A 19,706-nucleotide genomic window follows, 5' to 3' on the forward strand; every position below is an offset into this window, starting at 1 on the left:
ACCATTGAAATTATTAATCCTAACTTTTAATAACCTAATATTATAATTTTATTATATATATATATATATATATATATATATATTAATTTTTATAAATAAATTCCTTTTTAAAACCAACCATTTTACCTAATTTAACTTATTTCCATAGAAAAATAATAATAATAATAAAAATAATATTAAATTAATAAATAATAATTTGATCAGGCTCCTAAGGTCAAAATTAGCCGTTAGTCAATCTAGCCGTTGGAGACTCTGCTAAGACTATTTATCATGCTAAGCTGTATATGTTTCTTCAACTTGTCTTGACGATGAACCACACTAGTTGGTTCAAAACGCGTCAACAAATGTATGTCTACATGTGATTTACGCCGAAGTTTTTCTTGCAAATATTATGAATCACAGAAGCCCTAATTCTATTATTTCCTTATGTTTGAAAAACACTCTTAGAAACAAAACCAATTTTAAAACGTACTCCAAATTCAATTATAATTAAAAAAATAATAATTAATACCCTCAACATGAAAAATAATAACAATATCTTTTTATTTACATTCACATTTTTTCTAAAAATATTATTTTCTTTATAGTATTTTACTATAACAATAATAGCATTTGTTTTAATATAAATATGAGTTGGTTTAAGCAAAATCAAGTTGGATCCATTAATTTTATTTTAAAAATCGTTAAATATGAATGAACTAAAACCCAAACTTCAAATTTATAATAACGAGGATATTCCATAGGCTATCTTTCTTTCTAAGATCAACACTGAACCTGCTCAAGATTGAACCTCGAAGCTGACATACTCGAGATATATAAAGTTGCATGTCATTTAACATAAGAACTATGATATCGGAAAATAAAGTCCGTCAATTGACCCGAAAGCATTCACCCGCTTTGAAAGTACGAGACAGATTGAATCTATCCATTTCAATTTGCTGCGTAGTACCATGGGAAGCACAATGCAGCTCCATGGCTCAATCCATTCCTCTACCTTCACGTTCTGCAATTCCATCTGCGTCCCACACCTCGCTCCCACCAAATTCAGCCACAATGAGGCAAATGCCACTTTGGCGCAGCTTCGGGCGACCGAATTCGTACTGCCTACGGAGGAGAACACGTATAAATTTCCAAAACGAGGTCAAGAGATCGAATCCTCCCACTCTTCTCAACGGCATAACGGGACAATCCCTAAATTCGGCAACAGGAGAGAAGTTTATGTCCGTCGGAACCTCAAGGAAGCGACAGAGGACTCGTCTGAACAGGAGCTGCACAAGCATTTCTGGCCGAACGAAGAAGGCGAAGTAGATTTATTGGGCAGCCTGCCTTGGCCTCAAAGAAGGGCTGCCATTACTTCGATTCAGATGACGGAGAACTTGTCCGATACTCTCGAAAGGTATTTTTTTGAAATTTATCTTTAAAGAATTCGAATTGTATACAACAAATTCCACAGTTATTACATTGATTTAAGAGAATCACATGCACATAAGGACCACGGTTGTACATGAATACAATTTTGAATTTTTTGTAAGAAACTGTTTAAATAAATTTAGAAAATAAGTATACCATTTTATTTGTTACGATATAACATTCTGTACTGCTGATGCATACGTATGTTATAATAATAACAAATAATAATATAGTGTTCTTTTTGGTATATTGCGCTTTGTTAAGGAAATTTTCACCTCGCCTCATTTGTTTGCCTACGGCAAATTGCCTGAGCTCACAGGAAGATTCTTCCATCTCATAGTTATGGTAAGAGATTCAACGGTGTTTAAGGGTAACTATAACCATAGTAATTCACCTTCCCCTCACGAAGGAGCAAAATTTTCCGTTCGCTATTCTCCTTTACCATACTGCGGGACAACAACTGTAATATCTAAATTTTTTTTTCTCGGCAATACTAACTACTATTATATTGATATGTACAGAAAAAACTTTACATCCAAGGAAGCTGGCTGCCCAGGGCCATATGTGGCTCCATGGGTGGCATTGACCGACTCATGTAATTGCCTCGCAGGGCGATTTTTGCAAAAAGATCAAAATACATGACACTGAGAGTTTCCCGAGTAACATCATGACAACCCACGCAGGGGCACCTCAAAACAGACTTGTGACATAAACCATCTGTATAGCCTGAAGACATAGCCATGAACAGACAAAAAACGAACAGCGACATAAACCAAGTACCAAACAGAAGACTCCGCGCCCACTGCGACTGTGGTGTCCGCGAGCAGGACTTAGCTACATGAAGAACACAGACCATAATATAAAACAGGAAATTGACATTAACCAGAACCCAGAACCCGACTTGAGAGGACCCAACCTGAAAGAAGGAAGCAAAAGCACGAGAGCGACGTTGGGAGCTAATCCTCTGGCTCTTCTTCCACAATTCTGCTCCAGCCCTCTCCTTCTGGAACGCCTTCCCACATAGCCATGGGATTCTGCGCAGGGGATGGCTGATCAGGGCCTCGAAATTGGGAGGGGGGCTGAGGATGTTCTCCTCCGGAAGTGCCCGCAGCAGTAGACGACTCCCCCATTGGGAGCTTTCCCTTGCCACTCTCTGAGCTATCCACTGCATTTGACGGCTCCCCCATTGGGAGCTTCCCCTTGCCACGCGCTGTGCTGTCCTCCGCCAGAACCAGTGACGACCCCTCATCGTTCTCCGCTGGAATTTTGGTGAAAAGCACAGAGATATGTGCATTAATTCCTTCATTATCCCTGGAGCTACCCAGTGAGAAGATAACCGAGCCGAATGCTGGGAGCATGGGCTCCCCCTCAGAAGAGCTGCCAACTTCCATAACTTGACATGCTGGAATTGGGGTAGCTCCCATTCTTCGGTAACAATAACAGCAGCAACAATGGTGATGAATGTCCGCTGCAGGGGGACGGGAGGATTCTCCACGCCCAGGACCTCTCCTGCAGGGCATTCTTTCGCGCACCATGATAACCACCCGTTCCTCGTACTGTTCACAAGAGGGCCTATAGAGTATGCTAATCCTTCCCGCAGCTTGCTGCCTCTGAAATGAGACTGAACGATGCTCAAAAGAGTGTAGACACAGGCCAAGAGGCGCAGGTATGAAGCGAACCTCACCCCAGCTCTCCACCACCAAGTCGAGACATGGACCCTTAGCATGCCATGAATTCTTCTCCACGCATTGTGCTTCCATCGCCAGCCAACGCTCATTCTTATGCTCATTACCAACTCTGATGAAGTGACCTGCATTGAATGCACATCGCAGGCTTGCCATCACCTCCAGCGGCTCCATTAAGGACGCCCTGAAGCCTCCTCTGTTCCGGTGCTTCGACGGCATGGGGCATTAAAAGCCCATTCATTTTCACGTGGCAGCCCGTGCTCGTCATGTGGCACTGCCTTGTCCACTCCGATGACACCCGCATCCGGGAAACTGTAATATCTAAATTGGCAACGGAATTAAAATGATTTGCTTAACACAACTATCCCAGTGGTAGTGCATACGGTAGCAGGAGGTTAAAATGCAATCACGCTACAATGATTTTCTATATATATATATATATACATATCATGCACAAAAAACCCCTGGTTACATCTAACCTGGTACATCGAGTATGAGCATATCACAGATAATCAGTCTGCGGACTTGACCCCTGAGACCTCTTGTTTGCAATTCAGAGTGCTCAACCACTTGAGCTAACTCCCCGGGCTACCACAGTACAATATAGAGAACACTAGACAAACCATTAATCATCACATCATAAGGACTTACATACAATTGAGGTACAAGCATACACCTTTTAGTATCCTTTGCAATATATTATACAATACAGTACGACTCAATAAACTCAGTTCTCACATTTTACATCAATTGGAGCATTCAATAAATATTTATTCTGTTACACACAAAGTACAAAATACAGAACTATAAACAATTCTACTTCAAACTCTTATACTTCTAATCTGTTCAGCCTTTGCTTCCATAGTTGATCTATTTGTTTCCTGCTTTCTTGTCTGGTCTCGGAATTACTACCCTTGCCAATCTGCATCCTTATTCTAAATCCCAAACCTACTATCATGGTTCGATTTCAGGCTCACAAACTAAACTTGCATATATACTTTGATCTTTACCACTTGCACTCTATGCTGGTCCCTCTGCCTCAATATTTAATACCTGTAACCCAACCTTGCAGATATTTATTTTTGCATCTTCTCACAACCTAACATTTGCTGGAATTTGTTTATCCATTGCTTTTCTTCACCTGCAACAAAGTTCCTAGCTTGGTTAGGTATTTCCTTAATTCCACCGCTGATTTACTTTAAATATTAAAGGTCTGTGAATGGATTTGGAAGATCGAAGTGCAGTGAGGAGTCAGGACCTTTACCATTTCTTCTTAGAATTCAACAAATTCTTTATATGTAAATTTCTCAAGTCTAGGTGACTGCTGTCCTAATGCTCTCTCATCAAATAACTCAAATTTTTTTTTATTTAACAGCAGAAATTTAAATTTTTGAACATTGCATCAATCACATAGTCGCTGAAAAATGAACAGTGGAAGAAATGAAACAGATAGCACCGGGATTTCTCCTTCTAATCAGATTTTCATTTGTTTTTTCAAAGCTTACAAGGTGACCTCTGCAGCCTGCTTGAACCAGCAGCTGTACGGTCAATAAAATCACCTTGAACAGAAATGTATGGGATGTGTAAAAGAGTGTACAGCTACAGCAGTACAGCCTGCTCTGTTTCTGCCTTTCCTAGACTGCAAATTGTGCTTCCTCCCCCTTCAACACTGAAGCATACTCCAGTAATCCACCGAAGACAGTGTACGACCAGGTTTGATAGTGTATGGCCTGTTTTGAAGCTGTATGGCTTGTGCCTGTTTTGAAGGTGTACGGCTTGTGCATAAAGAAAAGACAGCGACAACAGTGGTATGGCCTGTACGGCACACTAATATCTCGCTGATCTCTTTAACAGATCTGTTCCTTTTCTTTCTGATACACTCTTCCTTCATCCAGCTCTTTTGCCCCTTATCTGTGCTCCCATTTTGTCCTTTTTATGCTTTGAGATGTACAGCTAAGATTAATTCCTAATCTAATTCACTAATGTTCTAAAACTTCTAGGACATTTCATTTAGATCCCTAAAACTAAGTTTACTTCAAAACATTATACTTTCACTTTTATTTTTGTTTTTCAAGTGAATTGACAAGATGGCATTAGTGACCACCTTTCTAAGGTTGTCACCAACGAAATGTCTTGAATCACTTTCTGCATGTTCAAATTAAACTTGTGCAAGAAGTTCCAGCTCAAGCTACATTTCTCAACACTCCCTCATGGTGAAGAAGGAACTCTATACCAATCTAAATCTGTGTTTGAATGCTTCGAACATTCCTTTTGATAAGGGATTGGTCAGAATATCAACTACCTTTACTGCTCTCTTCTAAATCCTACTTTGTATGAAGTGATATTTGATATATATGTGTTTGGACCTGTCATGAAACACTGGATTCTTAGAGAGTTTGATACAACTCTGATTATCACAGTAATGATTGTGGCGTTGAAATCCAAATCAAAAAATATTGCAAGTAATTGGTGAAGCACGATAGCTTCATTAATAGTAGTATTGACTATCATGTATTTTGCTTTTGCTAAGCTAAGTGCCATAGAAGTATGCTTCCTGTTGAATTAGGATATTGCTGATCCCAAGATAAGCAGCACCTTGAGGTGTTCTGCTTGTTACAACACTTCCTTTTTAATATGAGACTAAATACCATGCAACTTCACGTCACCATCTCCAAGGTATATTAGACCATATTTCACTCTGCCCCTCATGTATCTAAGAGTCTAAGCACATGTTTTGCTGCTGCCCAATGCTCTTGCCTTAGCTCCACCATGAATTGACTGAAGGTGTTTACTGCAAAACACATATCTGGTTTAGTGTTGGTTAAATACATCAAGGAACCTATCAACTATATACAACATGGGATCTGCCAACTCTGAATCTGAAGCTTTCATCTTCTTCAAATTAGTGATCATGGGTGTGGCCCTAGGTTTGCAGTTCTCCATCCGAAAATGCTTTAGGATCTCAATTGCATACTTGCCCTGCCCAAGGAAAGTCTCTCTTGGTTTTTACCAATTCTCCAAACCCAAAGTAATGCATAATGTGGCATGCCAATGTCTTTCATCTCAAACTTAGCTACCATGTCTACTTTGCATCTTGCAAGAGCCTCTTAACACCTAAAAGAAACACGTCATCGACATATTCAATATAAAAACAAGTAGATTGGATCCAATAAATATGTAATATAAGTAGGGTTTTATTCACTTTTAGTGAAGCTTGTTCTTTGGAAATATCCCTCTATCTTGGAATACAATCCTCTCGCTGTCTACTTTCTTAAGCCTACAAACATGGGACTCTTTCCTATTTACCTCCAAGCCTCGATGCTGCTTTGTATACTCTTCTTCCTCAATGATCCGCTCAAATAAAGCTATATTCACATTCATCTGATATATCCTCCATCCCAGAAATGAAATAAAGGACATAACTGTTTTAATGGAAGCGTACTTGGTGATTGGAGAAAATGTCTCCTCATAGGTCACTCTCTCTTTCTAGGAGAACCCTCTCAGCAGCCACTCCCTCTTTCTAGGAGAACCATCTTGTTATGAGCCTTGCTTGGAACTTCTCAATGCTGCCATTTATTGCATGCTTGATATTCTGATTTCTCCTTCAGTCTTTGCACTATATCCCAAACATCATTCTTCATGATGAAGGTGCACAACTTAACCATGACATCTCGCTAGACCTGTTGGTGTACTGCTTTCTAAAAGTTGTAAAGTTTGGAATCTATGATGCTGCTCATTAATGCCATGCAGTCTGTTAACTTTTTTGGAGTCCTACATTTCTCTAAATGTGCTCTTAAGAGTCTCAACATATTCATGAGCATCTATTAATTTTAGGTTAACATGATCTTTGTTTAGGACAATTACTTCAATGTTCCACATAAACCCAAGTTCAATTCTATTTCTTTCATTAGAAATCATATAAATCTTTATCACATTGATAGTAATTGACGAAAGAACATAAATAACATACACTGAAGACAAGCCAAGACAAGAGAACACAGAAATTGGCTCAAGCCAAGGAAAAATCCCAAGATGGGGAAAACCCTTGATCAATTCTTCTTACTATTAAAGTCAAATGTTCAGCAGAGAAGAGAGAGAGAGTACATTCAAAGTCAAAATTGACTTGCTAATATGATGACCTGTATCTCTGATCAAATGCCAAGGAAACTGCCCAGACAAGTATGGGATTTTGCCTTCAAATAGTAGCAGACAAATTCTTCCCTAACCAATGGTCAACAATAGTCAAAGCAACTACATAATAGCTCGGACCTGGTTCAATTAATGTGACCTTCAATGCTGATAAGAATGAACTCAAAAGTTAAAACAACCCAATGCAGAGCAGCCAAGTCTAGTCAAAGTGATGAGGAACCCTGGGGTCACAAGTTTGCAATTAGGGCTTGTAATCAAGGAGCCCAGATTATCCAGAACTTGTGCTAATAATTGTAGCCCTCTTTCCAAAGCAAGCTACTTCAACTTGCAGCTGACTAGCCTCCTTCTAGGTCTCTAAACTATCCTAACTCCTTCTCTGTTCAACACATCAGATCTGTGGCTTCTGGCTGTAAGTTCTAGCCCATCAAGCAAGAGAAATAAGGCCAGCGGCCTAGTTGAAAGAGCCCTCCACAAGTGCGGCCTACTGAAGGGATAAATTAGCCATGAAATTACTCTAAACCAACCCAGAAATCCTCCTTAAGATAGTGGCCTTCTCCTGCAATGGCTCATACCTGCATAAGAAACAAAATAATCCAAGACTTGCTCTTTGACCTCCTTGCTTGATCTCCAAGGGCCGCGACCAACTTCAGAGAGAAAATATGTGTTATAGATGTGTCTTGTGAGGTTGGAGGACACCTCTATTTATATAAGATGGAGAGGGGTTCAACTTATCTAATTAACCCCAAGCCGACCTTGATACATTACACGTGTGGGCTTTCTTTCAAAAATATATTTTTCCTTATCCAAATTTAGTGATTTTTAGGTTGATTTCGGTCCTCTCGAAAAGAGGAATTCAATGCCACAATTATCTTCTCCAAAGGAGCTGCCCAAAGTGGAATTTGGCCCTAGTTGCCAAATTTAACACTCCCTCTCAATTAGGGAGAATTCCACCTGTCAATCCATCTATCATCATGCCATTCTGTCATCATGAACCATCTCTGCGTTTCGAATCAACTCTGCTGAACACTAAGATAGATAATGAAGAAGAATTGATCGAGAGTGAGTCACAAGACCTTGCCACTCTCCACTGACAAAAGTCAATCCTAATAACCAGGGGTAGAACCCCAATCAGACTTGATCTCAAGTGATCAAGTTGGTTGAACATCATGCATCCTAGACATAGGGAGTATGACAGTACATGATGCATCCATCGGTAGCGCTATGGTCCCTAACAACTTTTCCCAATTCATTGGCCAGATGAGAGTTACTTCCCATGTGTCTCGGACTACATTGGTAGGATGTATATTGGGGCATCTGCAGGAGAAGGTGAACCACTCATCCTGCCATATGACATAGGAGAAGGTGAACCACTCATCCTATGCATATCTCATCAATTGTAGGGGAAGGTGAACCACTCACTCTACACACATGTCAACCACCATAGGGGAAGGTGAACCACTCACCCTATGCATGTGCCCTTTTCCCAAAACACAACCATCGTAGGGAAAGGATAAACCACATCTTACACGCATGCGAACCACCGATAGTAGGGAAAGGATGAACCATGCCCTACATGCATGTCAACCAACAATCGTAGGATGGATGCTACACGTGGGGAAAGGATGAACCACATCCCACCGACATGTCAACCACTGATTGTAGGGAATGAGCATCCTACATGTGGGGAAAGGATGAACCACATCCCACCGACATGTCCACATGTGACAACTGACAGATGCCTATATGCATCTCTCACTGGGGTAAACACGTACAGGGAAAGGATGAACCACATCTTGTACATAGCGAACTCATAGGGAAAGGAAACCACATCCTATGGTCACATATAGCTTCACAAAGTACCCCAGGCCCCCAGGAGCTCCCAGAGTTCAATGTCCAACCCAACCAAAGATCCCTTCATAAAGGGAATTGTTCTAGGCTGCTCTTTGAAAACCAAGACTAGTTCTTGGTGATAATATTGATGACCGGTTTGTCAATAGGAGCCTCATTGCTCCACCCATCAGCATATAGATGTATATATGAAGGCACACAACTCACTAACGAGCTTCTACAGATGTACTGACTTACAACTAGCCATTCTAGCAGCAGAGATCTTAGCAACACTTAGCAATCCTCGGACTTCTGCATATTCAGGAATCAGGATAGCAAATCTCGATAAAGAAAATACTTAACTGCTCTTACTCAAGGAGACCACAATCCTAAGCTTGTCTTTCCATAGATGGTTCTACAATATTTCATATGATTAGACTTTCCCTTGATAAGGTGCAAAGTATCCATCTGGCAATCTGCTCATCATGATATCCATTAAATTTGAAGATAATTTATTAATGCAATCAAGCATGCCATGATTCTGGCAGTGCACTTCCATAAATAGAAATGTCCTTTGCTATACTTGCGGGGAGGGTTCAACAGACAACTCCCTCTAAGACGGAAGAGATAAGAAATCCATGTTAGAGGTAAGCTGCTCATAAAATGTCATAGACATACCTGTACTCCATCAGATATTTATCAAGTCCAGAATACCAACCTTAAAATGTAATCATTAGTCTCTTATTTATTTTCTTCAAATCCCGAAGGTAGCTTCAAAAGAGCTTCATCATCAGTAACCAACAATGCATGAGAGGATCCTATCATGAACCTATCCTTGTAGTAAATCAGGGAATCTTCAAATCTTACTCCAAAGTCTGGGCTTTTGCTTTTATTCCAATCCTGCTGTTCTGTATTCTCTATGCTATCTTTAACACAGTGATTCAAGCAATTATCCGGGCTATACTGTGGCTGTACCAACATCTGAGTACTGTAATGGATATAAGGATTCAGTAATAAGATCTGCATGCTGTAAATTATATATAGTAAAACATCCTCAGACTTGTCACCGTTAATATGAAGATTCTCAGCAAGACATAATTTCATTGAGGCATGGCATACTGATTACAACTGTAGTATATGCTTCTTCTAGTGAAGGGTCTCGGTGAGCTGATGTATACATACCCTTATTTTAGTTATCATTCTTTGTCCAGACTTCAACCATCACATGATCATACCTTAACCTATAACCATAACTTCAGCATGTTGTATTCCATTCGATTCAGTCAAACTATGAACAATCTCAGCAAAATAGATTCCGGCCTCCTGTAGCATTTTGATAATATATCCTTGATACATCTCAAAGTAACCTCAGATGTCATACTGTAACTTAGGATGGCACATACTACAGTAATTCAATCACCTGTAAATTAAGTAATATGTAGAGTAGCTCTTGGACTACTTAAATCAAGATCATCAACCAATTGATGTAGTCTTTGGACCTTTTAAACCTCATCATATGACAACCGATGTAGACCTATCTTCGCCAAGAATAACATAACTTACCTCTTTATTGCAATCCAGATTAAAAATCCTTAGAATGGTGCCATAACATGTCTCCTTAGATCCCACAGAGATATCATTTGGATATGAGTCTCAGTTCCGCTTGGATAGGTGACACAACACTCCTTAACAGAGATCTAGATATGAATGCCATAAGCAATATTCTTCAACAAGGATCTGAACTGTACCTGATAATACAGGAGGGTCCGACAAATTTCTAATACCTCTTTCAAGGACATATTCACTGAGACACAAAATTCCTTTCTTTGCTGAGGCTCGATCTTTCTAAAAGAGAGCAGATTTTTCAAGACAGTAGGCCAAACCAAGGCACCAACTCCCTCTTGGTCAGTTGATCCTTCTCACTGCATCAGATATGGAACTGTACAGAGGATCTCAGTCTCTATATCACAAATATGCACTTTTGAAGATACTGTATCATGTTAACAACAAAAAATTATAGGATTGGACCAACTCAACTCCATGTGCACTATGATGTAATAGGACTGTTCTCATTGTATGATTTCATGCAGGGATGAATCCTCTATAACTGAGAATCTTTCAACGCAAGTTCTCAGCCTTATTACCAATCAACACATTCAAGACCTTTTCTTCAAGGAGTAGCAAGAATGTTGGCCCATTCAGCCACCCTTGACAGGTCGAATTCCTTAGAAGATAGAGATAGAATATATATATGAGACTAGGTTATAGCCACTCAACTTTTCTACCACATAAATGCACCAACAGTGGCTTCTTCTTCTAATCGTTCTTCAAGAATGAACACTTCAAGAGTGCTACAACCCTTATCCAAGATGCCAAATTCAAAAGGAGCTGCATTTTCTTTTACTGATAGATCCAGTAGCTTTTTTTATTAAAAAAAAACTAAAAGATAACAATTCTGCTATTCCTAATATGGCCTTCTTGCTTTAGACTGTTTCTCGAGTTAGGACTTTGATTTGCTCATAACGTTTCAATGTTCAGGGCCTTCAATTATTCTTGAAGTAGCTTTGTATAGTCTTGGGGAATCACCCTCGTTAAACACTTCATAGAGGCTGATCTGTGGTCCTTGGTAGCTTCATCAATTTCTGTTTTCAGGTCTCTGCTTAGGGCTTGTCATTCCTATTATTGCAATTACCTCAGAGATTTGTCACATGACCCCAAAATCAGGGGCACAGTTCTTCAACAGAGAGGGATATCATACATATAATTTCTCCATAGGATCAATGCCACTATGTTTCTGAAATGATATCTCAACTGGACCTTAAATGCAAGTGATATAGCTTTGAAATGGAGGGGTGAAAATGTAATCAAACCTTTGTTCTGAGGAAGGCCGAGTGACCTTTAAATGATCATCAACAGATCCATTTCAAGAGAATAGAACCATATGTTTTTGAGATACATTAGCCGCTGTTCATGTGATTGAAGCTGAGGTCGAGTAACTTTCAGCGCACAAAGATCCTTGACATGTGGTACAAAAATTGTCCCGCTTAATCTTAATAGAGGCCAAATAGTCTTAGTGATCAATGAACCAATTCCAGAATATTTGGAAGTGTCAAACAAACTTTCAGAAATTGACCTTGGAAGGCAACACCAATCATCTCAGATTGGGTTACTGAAACTATGGTTATGGCATCACAAAAATATAGAAGGATGCCTTAAGATCTGAGTTAGAAACCTACAAATATGCTTCAGAAAAACCTGTAACTCTAGCTCGCATGCACAGGGGTGATATGCCTTAAATAGGCTCAGATTTCCACATAAGTTGTGCCACAAAGAACTTCGCTTTTGCAGATATTGTTCCTCTATACCACAGTCAACACAACCTTTAAATCACGAGAGAATGCCCAGCAAAATCACAGATACTACATCCTTCTAACTGTAGGAAAATGCACAAAAGACTAGGTGATGCATTGCTCTTACTCTTGCTTGGGCTGGTCTTCACCTGAGCTCTGATTCCATGTTAATTTTAGGTTAACATGATCTTTGCCCAGGACAATTACTTCAATGTTCCACATAAACCCAAGTTCAATTCTATTTCTTTCATTACCAAAATTTAAATCTTTATCATATTGATAGTAATTGACGAAAGAACATAAATAACATATGCTGAAGACAAACCAAGGCGAGAACACAGAAATTGGCTCAAGCCAGGGAAAAAACCCAAGATGGGGAAAACCCGTGATCAGTTATTTTTATTATGAAAGTCAAATGTTCAGCAGAGAAGAGAGAGAGAGGGAGTACATTCAAAGTCAAAATTGACTTGCTAATATGATGACCTGTACCACTAACCAAATGCCAAGGAAACTGCTCTGACAAGTATGGGATTTTGCCTTCAAACAGTAGCAGACAAATTCTGCCCTAACCAGTGGTCAACAATAGTCAAAGCACCTGCATAATAGCTCGGACATGTTTCAATTAATGCGGCCTTCAATGCTGATAAGAATGAACTCAAAACAGCCCAATACGGAGCAGCCAAGTCTGGTCAAAGTGATGAGGAACCCTGCTGTCAGAATTTTGCAATTAGGGCTTGTAATCAAGGAGCCCAGATTATCCAAAACTTGTGCTAATAACTGCGGCCCTCCTTCCAAAGCAAGCTCCTTCAACTTGTAGCTTGTTACCCACCATTTTGTGGGTGATATCCCTAGGAGAAAATTTTCTCCAAGATGGTTCTCAGCCGGCAGCCAACAGCCGCTTGCAGCCACCAACTAGCTCGTTGTGCCATCTCTCTGCCACCTAATCCAACCATGTGGTCCCTCACCCATCTGTCATGATCGTATGTTTGAAGGTGGGCCTCCCGAACCTAAATGTATGCCTTGTCATTTGGTAATTGAGTATTGTAGTTTGCTTATCATGGACACTTTTGGGCATGGATTACTAGGGGGATTCAGCGGAAAGAGTGAGCTAGGTATGTGCTTTTGTCCCCTAGACCTCTTTTGGATGTTACTCTTGTATCTTAGTCCCGTGGGACCTCTTTTACTGATCTTTGGGTTTTAAGCTGGTACTACATGGGAATCCCGATTTTGGTTGCGTGGTCCCTCTCCCTCATCCACATACATTACTCCTTTTCCATTTATTATAGCCCCATTCATTGTTCTTCCCACCTGGGTCCACATTTCCCCACTGGGCCCACATAGGGTTGACCTCCCCTTCCCCTTGCCCCACACCTTGGGTCGGGCATGAAACGATGCCCTGAAGGTTGATGCATCTGAAAAGAAAAGTAAAAGCATAATTGGCCACATTCAAAAAGAAAATATACCACAAAATGCAAAAGATGGCCGGGACAAACACATTTAGCACGTGGGAAAAAGCCAAATGCATGAGCTCTACCCCATACCCATGGCCATCACCCTGGTTCCTATAGGTCCTAGATGAGCCTTCTTCATCATTCTGGAACCTGTGATTGTCCCAACCCCTGATGGGAAATGAACTGCCTTACCTTAAAAGGGGTATCCACTACTATACATCATGCTTTTAGCTTTTGAGCCCCGAGTAGTCAATCAAAGGAAAATCATAAAAGGAAAAAGGCATATAAAGAAGGGTGGAGATATCAATGCCGGGGTATTTCGTGCACCACTATTGCTCCCTACTATACATTATTATCCAAGTGGGGGCTTCCCTTTATTAGCTGCCCTTGTACCTCGACATGTGGCCTAGGATTGCCTCTCTCATTCCCTATTCCATTCATCTCTTTATCACATGCCACCACCATTTGAAGGATGTACCTTGGACATACTATGCCCTCTAAAGCTAGAAACCACCTAATAGGATACTTGGTTAACCTCCTTTGGAGCTTGGAGACATTTGTTATCACAAAAAATTGATCATTTAGCCATAATTTACTAGATGGGTCGAAGTACACCATGTAGGGCCAATTTTACCATAGTAAAATTGCTTTCACTGTGAGAAATTACTTAATAAACCACATTTGTTAAGTCATTTATAATTAAACTCATGAAGAATAATTAAATAAATCACTATTTATTTAATTATCTTCTAGGAATAATTAATTAAACCATTGTTTAATTAATATTTCTTATCACATTTGACCCAATTATGAGAAATAAATAGATAAATCATCAATTATCTTATTTTTCTCTAGGAATAATTAATTAATCACTAATTAGTTATTATTCCTTGTCAAGTTTGACCAAATCCCTTAGGAATAATTAAATAAATCATTATTTGTTTATTATTCCTTAATCATATTTCTTGAGATGATAAATAAATCATTTATTTATTTATTATTTCTAAATAAAAGTTTAAATACATTTTCTTTCTAACCAAATATAATAAAATATTCCAAATGGTTATTTGTAGAATGGGGTTAATAATATTTTATTATTGCTCATTATTCGAGGATAACCTAACATTTTGTTATAAATAGAAGGGTTTTTCATTCATTATTCACTTTTGATTATTTTCATTGTTGTAGCTCTGATTATTATTATTGTCGCACACCATCTTCTTTTTCATGTGAGTTCCCATTGAGCTCAAACATTTTATTTGCTGGGTGTTATACATTATAGAGGAGAGAGGCTCTACAAAAACTGAAGACAAATAATGCTACCAGTCCCCCTCTTCAGCTTTTGTAGAGTCTCTCTCCTCTATGATGTATAAAACCCAATAAATAAAATGTTTGAGCTCAATGAGAACTCAAATGAAAAAGAAGATGATGTGCGACAATGATAATAATTAGAGCTACAACAATGAGTGCAACAATGAAAATAATCAAAAGTGAATAATGAATGGAAAGCCCTTTTATTTATAACAAAATATTAGGTTATCTTCGAATAATAAGCAACAATAAAATATTATTAACCCCATTCTAGAAATAACCATTTGGAATATTTTATTATATTTGGTTAGAGGGAAAAAGTATTTAAACTTTTATTTAGAAATAATAAATAAATAAATGATTTATTTATCATCTTAAGAAATATGGTTAGTAAATTATGGCTAGATAATTAATTTTTTGTGATAACAACATTAGCACATGCCAAAACCCACTATGGAAGGACATGCCATTATGAAGTGCCCACATGTTGTCCATGGTTTGTAAGCTCTTTAACTCGATTCCTTTAAATAACTGGTTGTACTGAAAGGCTAGGGGACGCATTGGATCTTATGTAGGATTGCAAATGGTCTCCATTTTGAGTTTGGTTTCCCTATATGGGGTCTTGACCCTTTAGACGGCTACATTGGCACATGTAGGGTGTGTGTAGAGAGCCATGGGCCTCCACAGTAGTAGACACCATTCCATGGATCCTCAAAGATGTTCAGAGATTGCTCGAGATTCACCTATTGGACGAGGAAGATGCACTTAGTTCACCATGCCCTGCTGGCCCCACAATTGTACCATGCACTTGGTAGCTGACCCAGGACTTGTATGCTGATGTGGCATCACTTACACCATCATCTGAGTCCTTGAAGATGGTCTACAGGCATCTTCGATCTATTTGGAGACCCATGAGGTTACTTGTGTGCCCACACCCATTGGGAGCACCATAGGTTTATTATTTGGAGAACAAGGGGCCAACCCCCTGTCCACTACTTTTGGGAGTCTTATTCATCATTATGGCACTTATGGACTTCATTAGGCTTCGTAGAAGGCCCAACAACAGGTATTATTGATCATTCGAACTCTTGAGAGGCTTATTCTTTTGTTTATGAGCTAGTTTGGTGGGATTGTCTGCCGAAGTTAGTTATTTTGCACATTATTTTATTCTAGGGGTTAATATAGGCCTAATTAGCTAAATCAAACTCATTAGAAGTGTATAAATACAAGTGATGTGAAAGGATCATCACTTGGATTCGGAACTTGTATCTTTTTAGAGATTTTCGCTATCCTTCTTGGAGGACGAATTTTTGGAGCATGGAATGAATTTTGATGTTTGGATTATTTTCTCATGTCTTAGAGCTTCTTGAATGATAAATTTTGGATGGTTGGATATATTTTTATACATGTAAGTATAATTTAATGCTATTCTTTCTTTCTATATTTGTCACATACATTGTTGCTGGGATTTTGCTATACTAGGGTTTATTTGCTGCATCTATTTATGCGATGTTGTGGAAATTTTGTTTCTAGATAGTGAATGCTTCATGTATGGGCCATGTATAATGAATGAATGTTCTTAAGGATGTTTCATTACTGAAATTCATCTTGATAAGCCATCTACCTTGCAAAATGATGTATAAAGTCTTTGAAGCTGCTGCCCTAGCGTTATGCAAAGTTGTCTTTGAGGCCTCCTTGACCTAGAAAATCTAAAAGTCCATAGTCATAATTCTACCTGACTCTAATCTCCCCAAAGGATTAGGCATTGGTACACCAAAAGGTGATCACCTTAAACCTTATTCATTCTACTCCCTTTTCTTTTCTAGGCCTAGCCCATTAGGTCTCCTAGGGTATCATTTATATTGCAAACCACCCATCAAAGAAATTCGATCTCTTGGTCCCTACTGCGTTGGTGTGTCTCCTAGGTGCCCTCCAATTTTGAATAAATTACGACGGTGGGATTTTGAAATATCTCAAGCCCTAGCCTCGAGATTGATTCTTGTCCTTGGTTTCCTTAGGCTAGAGACCTCATTGGGACCCTCACATCGTCTTGCATTAAAAGTTCTTTCTTTGGTCTTGTTACCACTCAAACTAGCAGGGGACCTAAGGGGGATCCCTAAAGGGCAAATGCTAGGCCAAGGGCAACAAATGGAGACTTAGCCCACTGTCACCTCAGCTAAGGCTCCCTTCTATTTATGGACTTTCACCGATGGGAGGAGACTCGGTATGTATGGAGTCACCAATGAAGGATAAATCAATGGATATGAGTGACCCAAATAAACCCTTTCCCAGAAGAGTTTGAAGGATGGAGCTTGCTTGCTTTCTAAGCAAGGTACTATGTATTCTAGGGAAAGGAAGAGAGGATTTGAGGGTTAGGTTTATGGGATAAGATTTGTGAAGGAATTCCCTAATCCCTAAAATCCTTGTTAGAATTGGTATCCTGGATGGTTCTTGAAGAATGATCTTTCAAAGGAGCGGGACCACACGGGGCCAAGTGGACTCAGTCTAGGGTATGAGGAAAGTATGTAGCAACCAATGATATTCTTACCCTAGACAAGGTGGGGGAAAGGATCAAAGAAAGAATTTCACTTGAAGATGTTGTTTTGACCCTATGAGGTACTAGCCTTGGGGATGGCAGGGCAAGATTTGATCTCGGAGCTAGGGCTTGGCTTTTCTCCCAACTCCACCGTCGGAATGGCTTCAAAATTGGAGGAGAGCTTGAGGAAATGCTAGCATAGGAGACCCTAGAAGATCAAATTTTTTTGATGGCTAGCTTGTCGGGAAATTGATGCCCTAGGTAACCCAACTTGGCTAGACCTGGAAGGAGGTGAAATAATATGAGTTTTAGTGACAACCCTTGGTATATCAATGCCTTAATCTTTGGGAGAATGGAGTCTATGATGAATATCAGTAGGATTTCTTGGTTCCCAGTCAAGGAGGCCTCAAGATCACTTTGCTAGCCTTATAGGTCAAGAAGAAGCAACCTTGTAGCTTTTATACTTCAATGTGCAAAAGGAATGGCTTATCAAGGTCAAATTCTTTGATAGAATTACCCCTAGGAGATTTTGCTCATATTACATGGCCCATACATTGAGAGATGCTATAATAGAGACAAATTCCAGAACTTTAAGCAGTGAATGCATGCAATAATTAGCCCTAGAACAACGAAAATCTCAGTCCAACTTATATGACAAAAATAAACAAGAATAACATCAAAAAACATGTACTTACATGTAACAGAGTATATCCAACCATTCACAATTGACAAAAGAGAAGCTCCAAGAGAAGATAGACCAATATCCACACATCAAAACTCATCCATAAAGCTCCAACTTATCCTCTAGAAAATGTGCGAAAATCTCTAGAGAGATAAATGAATCAAACCAAAATGATGATGAGCAAATGAGCTCATCCCACTTGTATTTATACACAACTTAGGAGTTCGAATTAGCCTCCTTGGCCTACATAAGCCCCAAAAATAAATTATTGTTCTAATAATTCAATTTTTGGTGACAAGCCCAACAAACTAGCTCATAAATGAAAAAATAAGCCTCTTCAGAGGTCAAATAATAATCTATGCATGTCGTAGAGCCCTCTAAGAGGCTTAATGTGGTCCATGAGTGCCACAATGAAGAATATGACCCTCAAAAGCAGTGGACAAGGGGTTGACCCCTTGTAATAACTCGTGGTGCTCCAAATGACGTATGGGGGCACACAAGTGTCCTCATGGGTCTCCAAACAAATCGAAGATGTATGCAGATTGCCTGCAAGGGCTAGGATGATGGTGTAGGTGATGCCACATCATCGTGCAAGTCCTGGATCATCTGCCAAGTGTATGGTGTAGATCTAGTGCAGCTGGGCATGATGGATCAGGTGCATCCTCCTCATCCAATAAGTGAACCACGAGCAATCTTTGAATGGCCTTGGGGATCCATGGAGTGCAATCTGCTGCTATGGAGGCCCATGGCTCTCAATGCTTACCCTACATGTGCCAATGTAGCCCTTTGGAGGATTAGAACTCCGTATAGGGAGACCAAACCCAAGATGGGAACCATATGCAATCCTGCATAAGATCCAATGCGTCCCTTAGCCTTCTAGTACAACAAGTCGTTGGAGAAATCAAGTAAGTGAGCTTACCTAATCATGGACCATAGGTGGGGACTTCATAATAGCCAGCCCTTCCATAATGGGCTTCGGGATGTGCCAATGTCTCCTAAACTCCAAATGGGGTTAACCAATAATCCTATTAGGTGGTTTATACTTCTAAAGGGGATAATATAGTGAATGTAAATCCTTCAAGAGGTGATGGTATGTGAAAAATAGGTGAATGAAGTAGGGAATGAGAAGGGGCAGCACTCGGTCACATCCTGGGGTACAAGGGTAGCTAATATGAGGGAAGCCCACGTTTGGGTTTATAATGTGTAGGAGGGAGCAATCATGGTACATGAGGTGCCTCGACCTTGTTTTTTCCACCCTTGTTTATATGCCTTTTGCCTTTTTATGATTTATTTGATTAATTGCCC

The 19,706-nt window shown here is 39.6% G+C and overlaps 1 protein-coding gene across 5 annotated transcripts in view; it reads left to right on the top strand.

The window, feature by feature from the left end:
* The first annotated feature begins 848 nt into the window (after positions 1-848).
* The window catches only part of LOC149187956 (pentatricopeptide repeat-containing protein At1g10910, chloroplastic-like), a 420,882-nt gene continuing 402,024 nt past the window's right edge, over positions 849-19,706 (top strand). The window contains exon 1 of one of the 5 annotated variants that reach the window (XM_089411507.1): positions 849-1,396. In XM_089411507.1, coding sequence (XP_089267633.1) covers positions 951-1,396 — 446 coding nt within the window. In that variant the 5' untranslated portion in view covers positions 849-950. The remainder of the gene's footprint in view (positions 1,397-19,706) is intronic. The other 4 variants (XM_089411510.1, XM_089411506.1, XM_089411508.1 and 1 more) reach the window with 4 other exon arrangements.

This window comes from Pinus tabuliformis, chromosome 3_1 (genome assembly GCF_031772625.1).
Source record: "Pinus tabuliformis cultivar Carrire ecotype Pingquan chromosome 3_1, CPIR1, whole genome shotgun sequence".
In the NCBI taxonomy this organism is placed as follows: Eukaryota; Viridiplantae; Streptophyta; class Pinopsida; order Pinales; family Pinaceae; genus Pinus; species Pinus tabuliformis.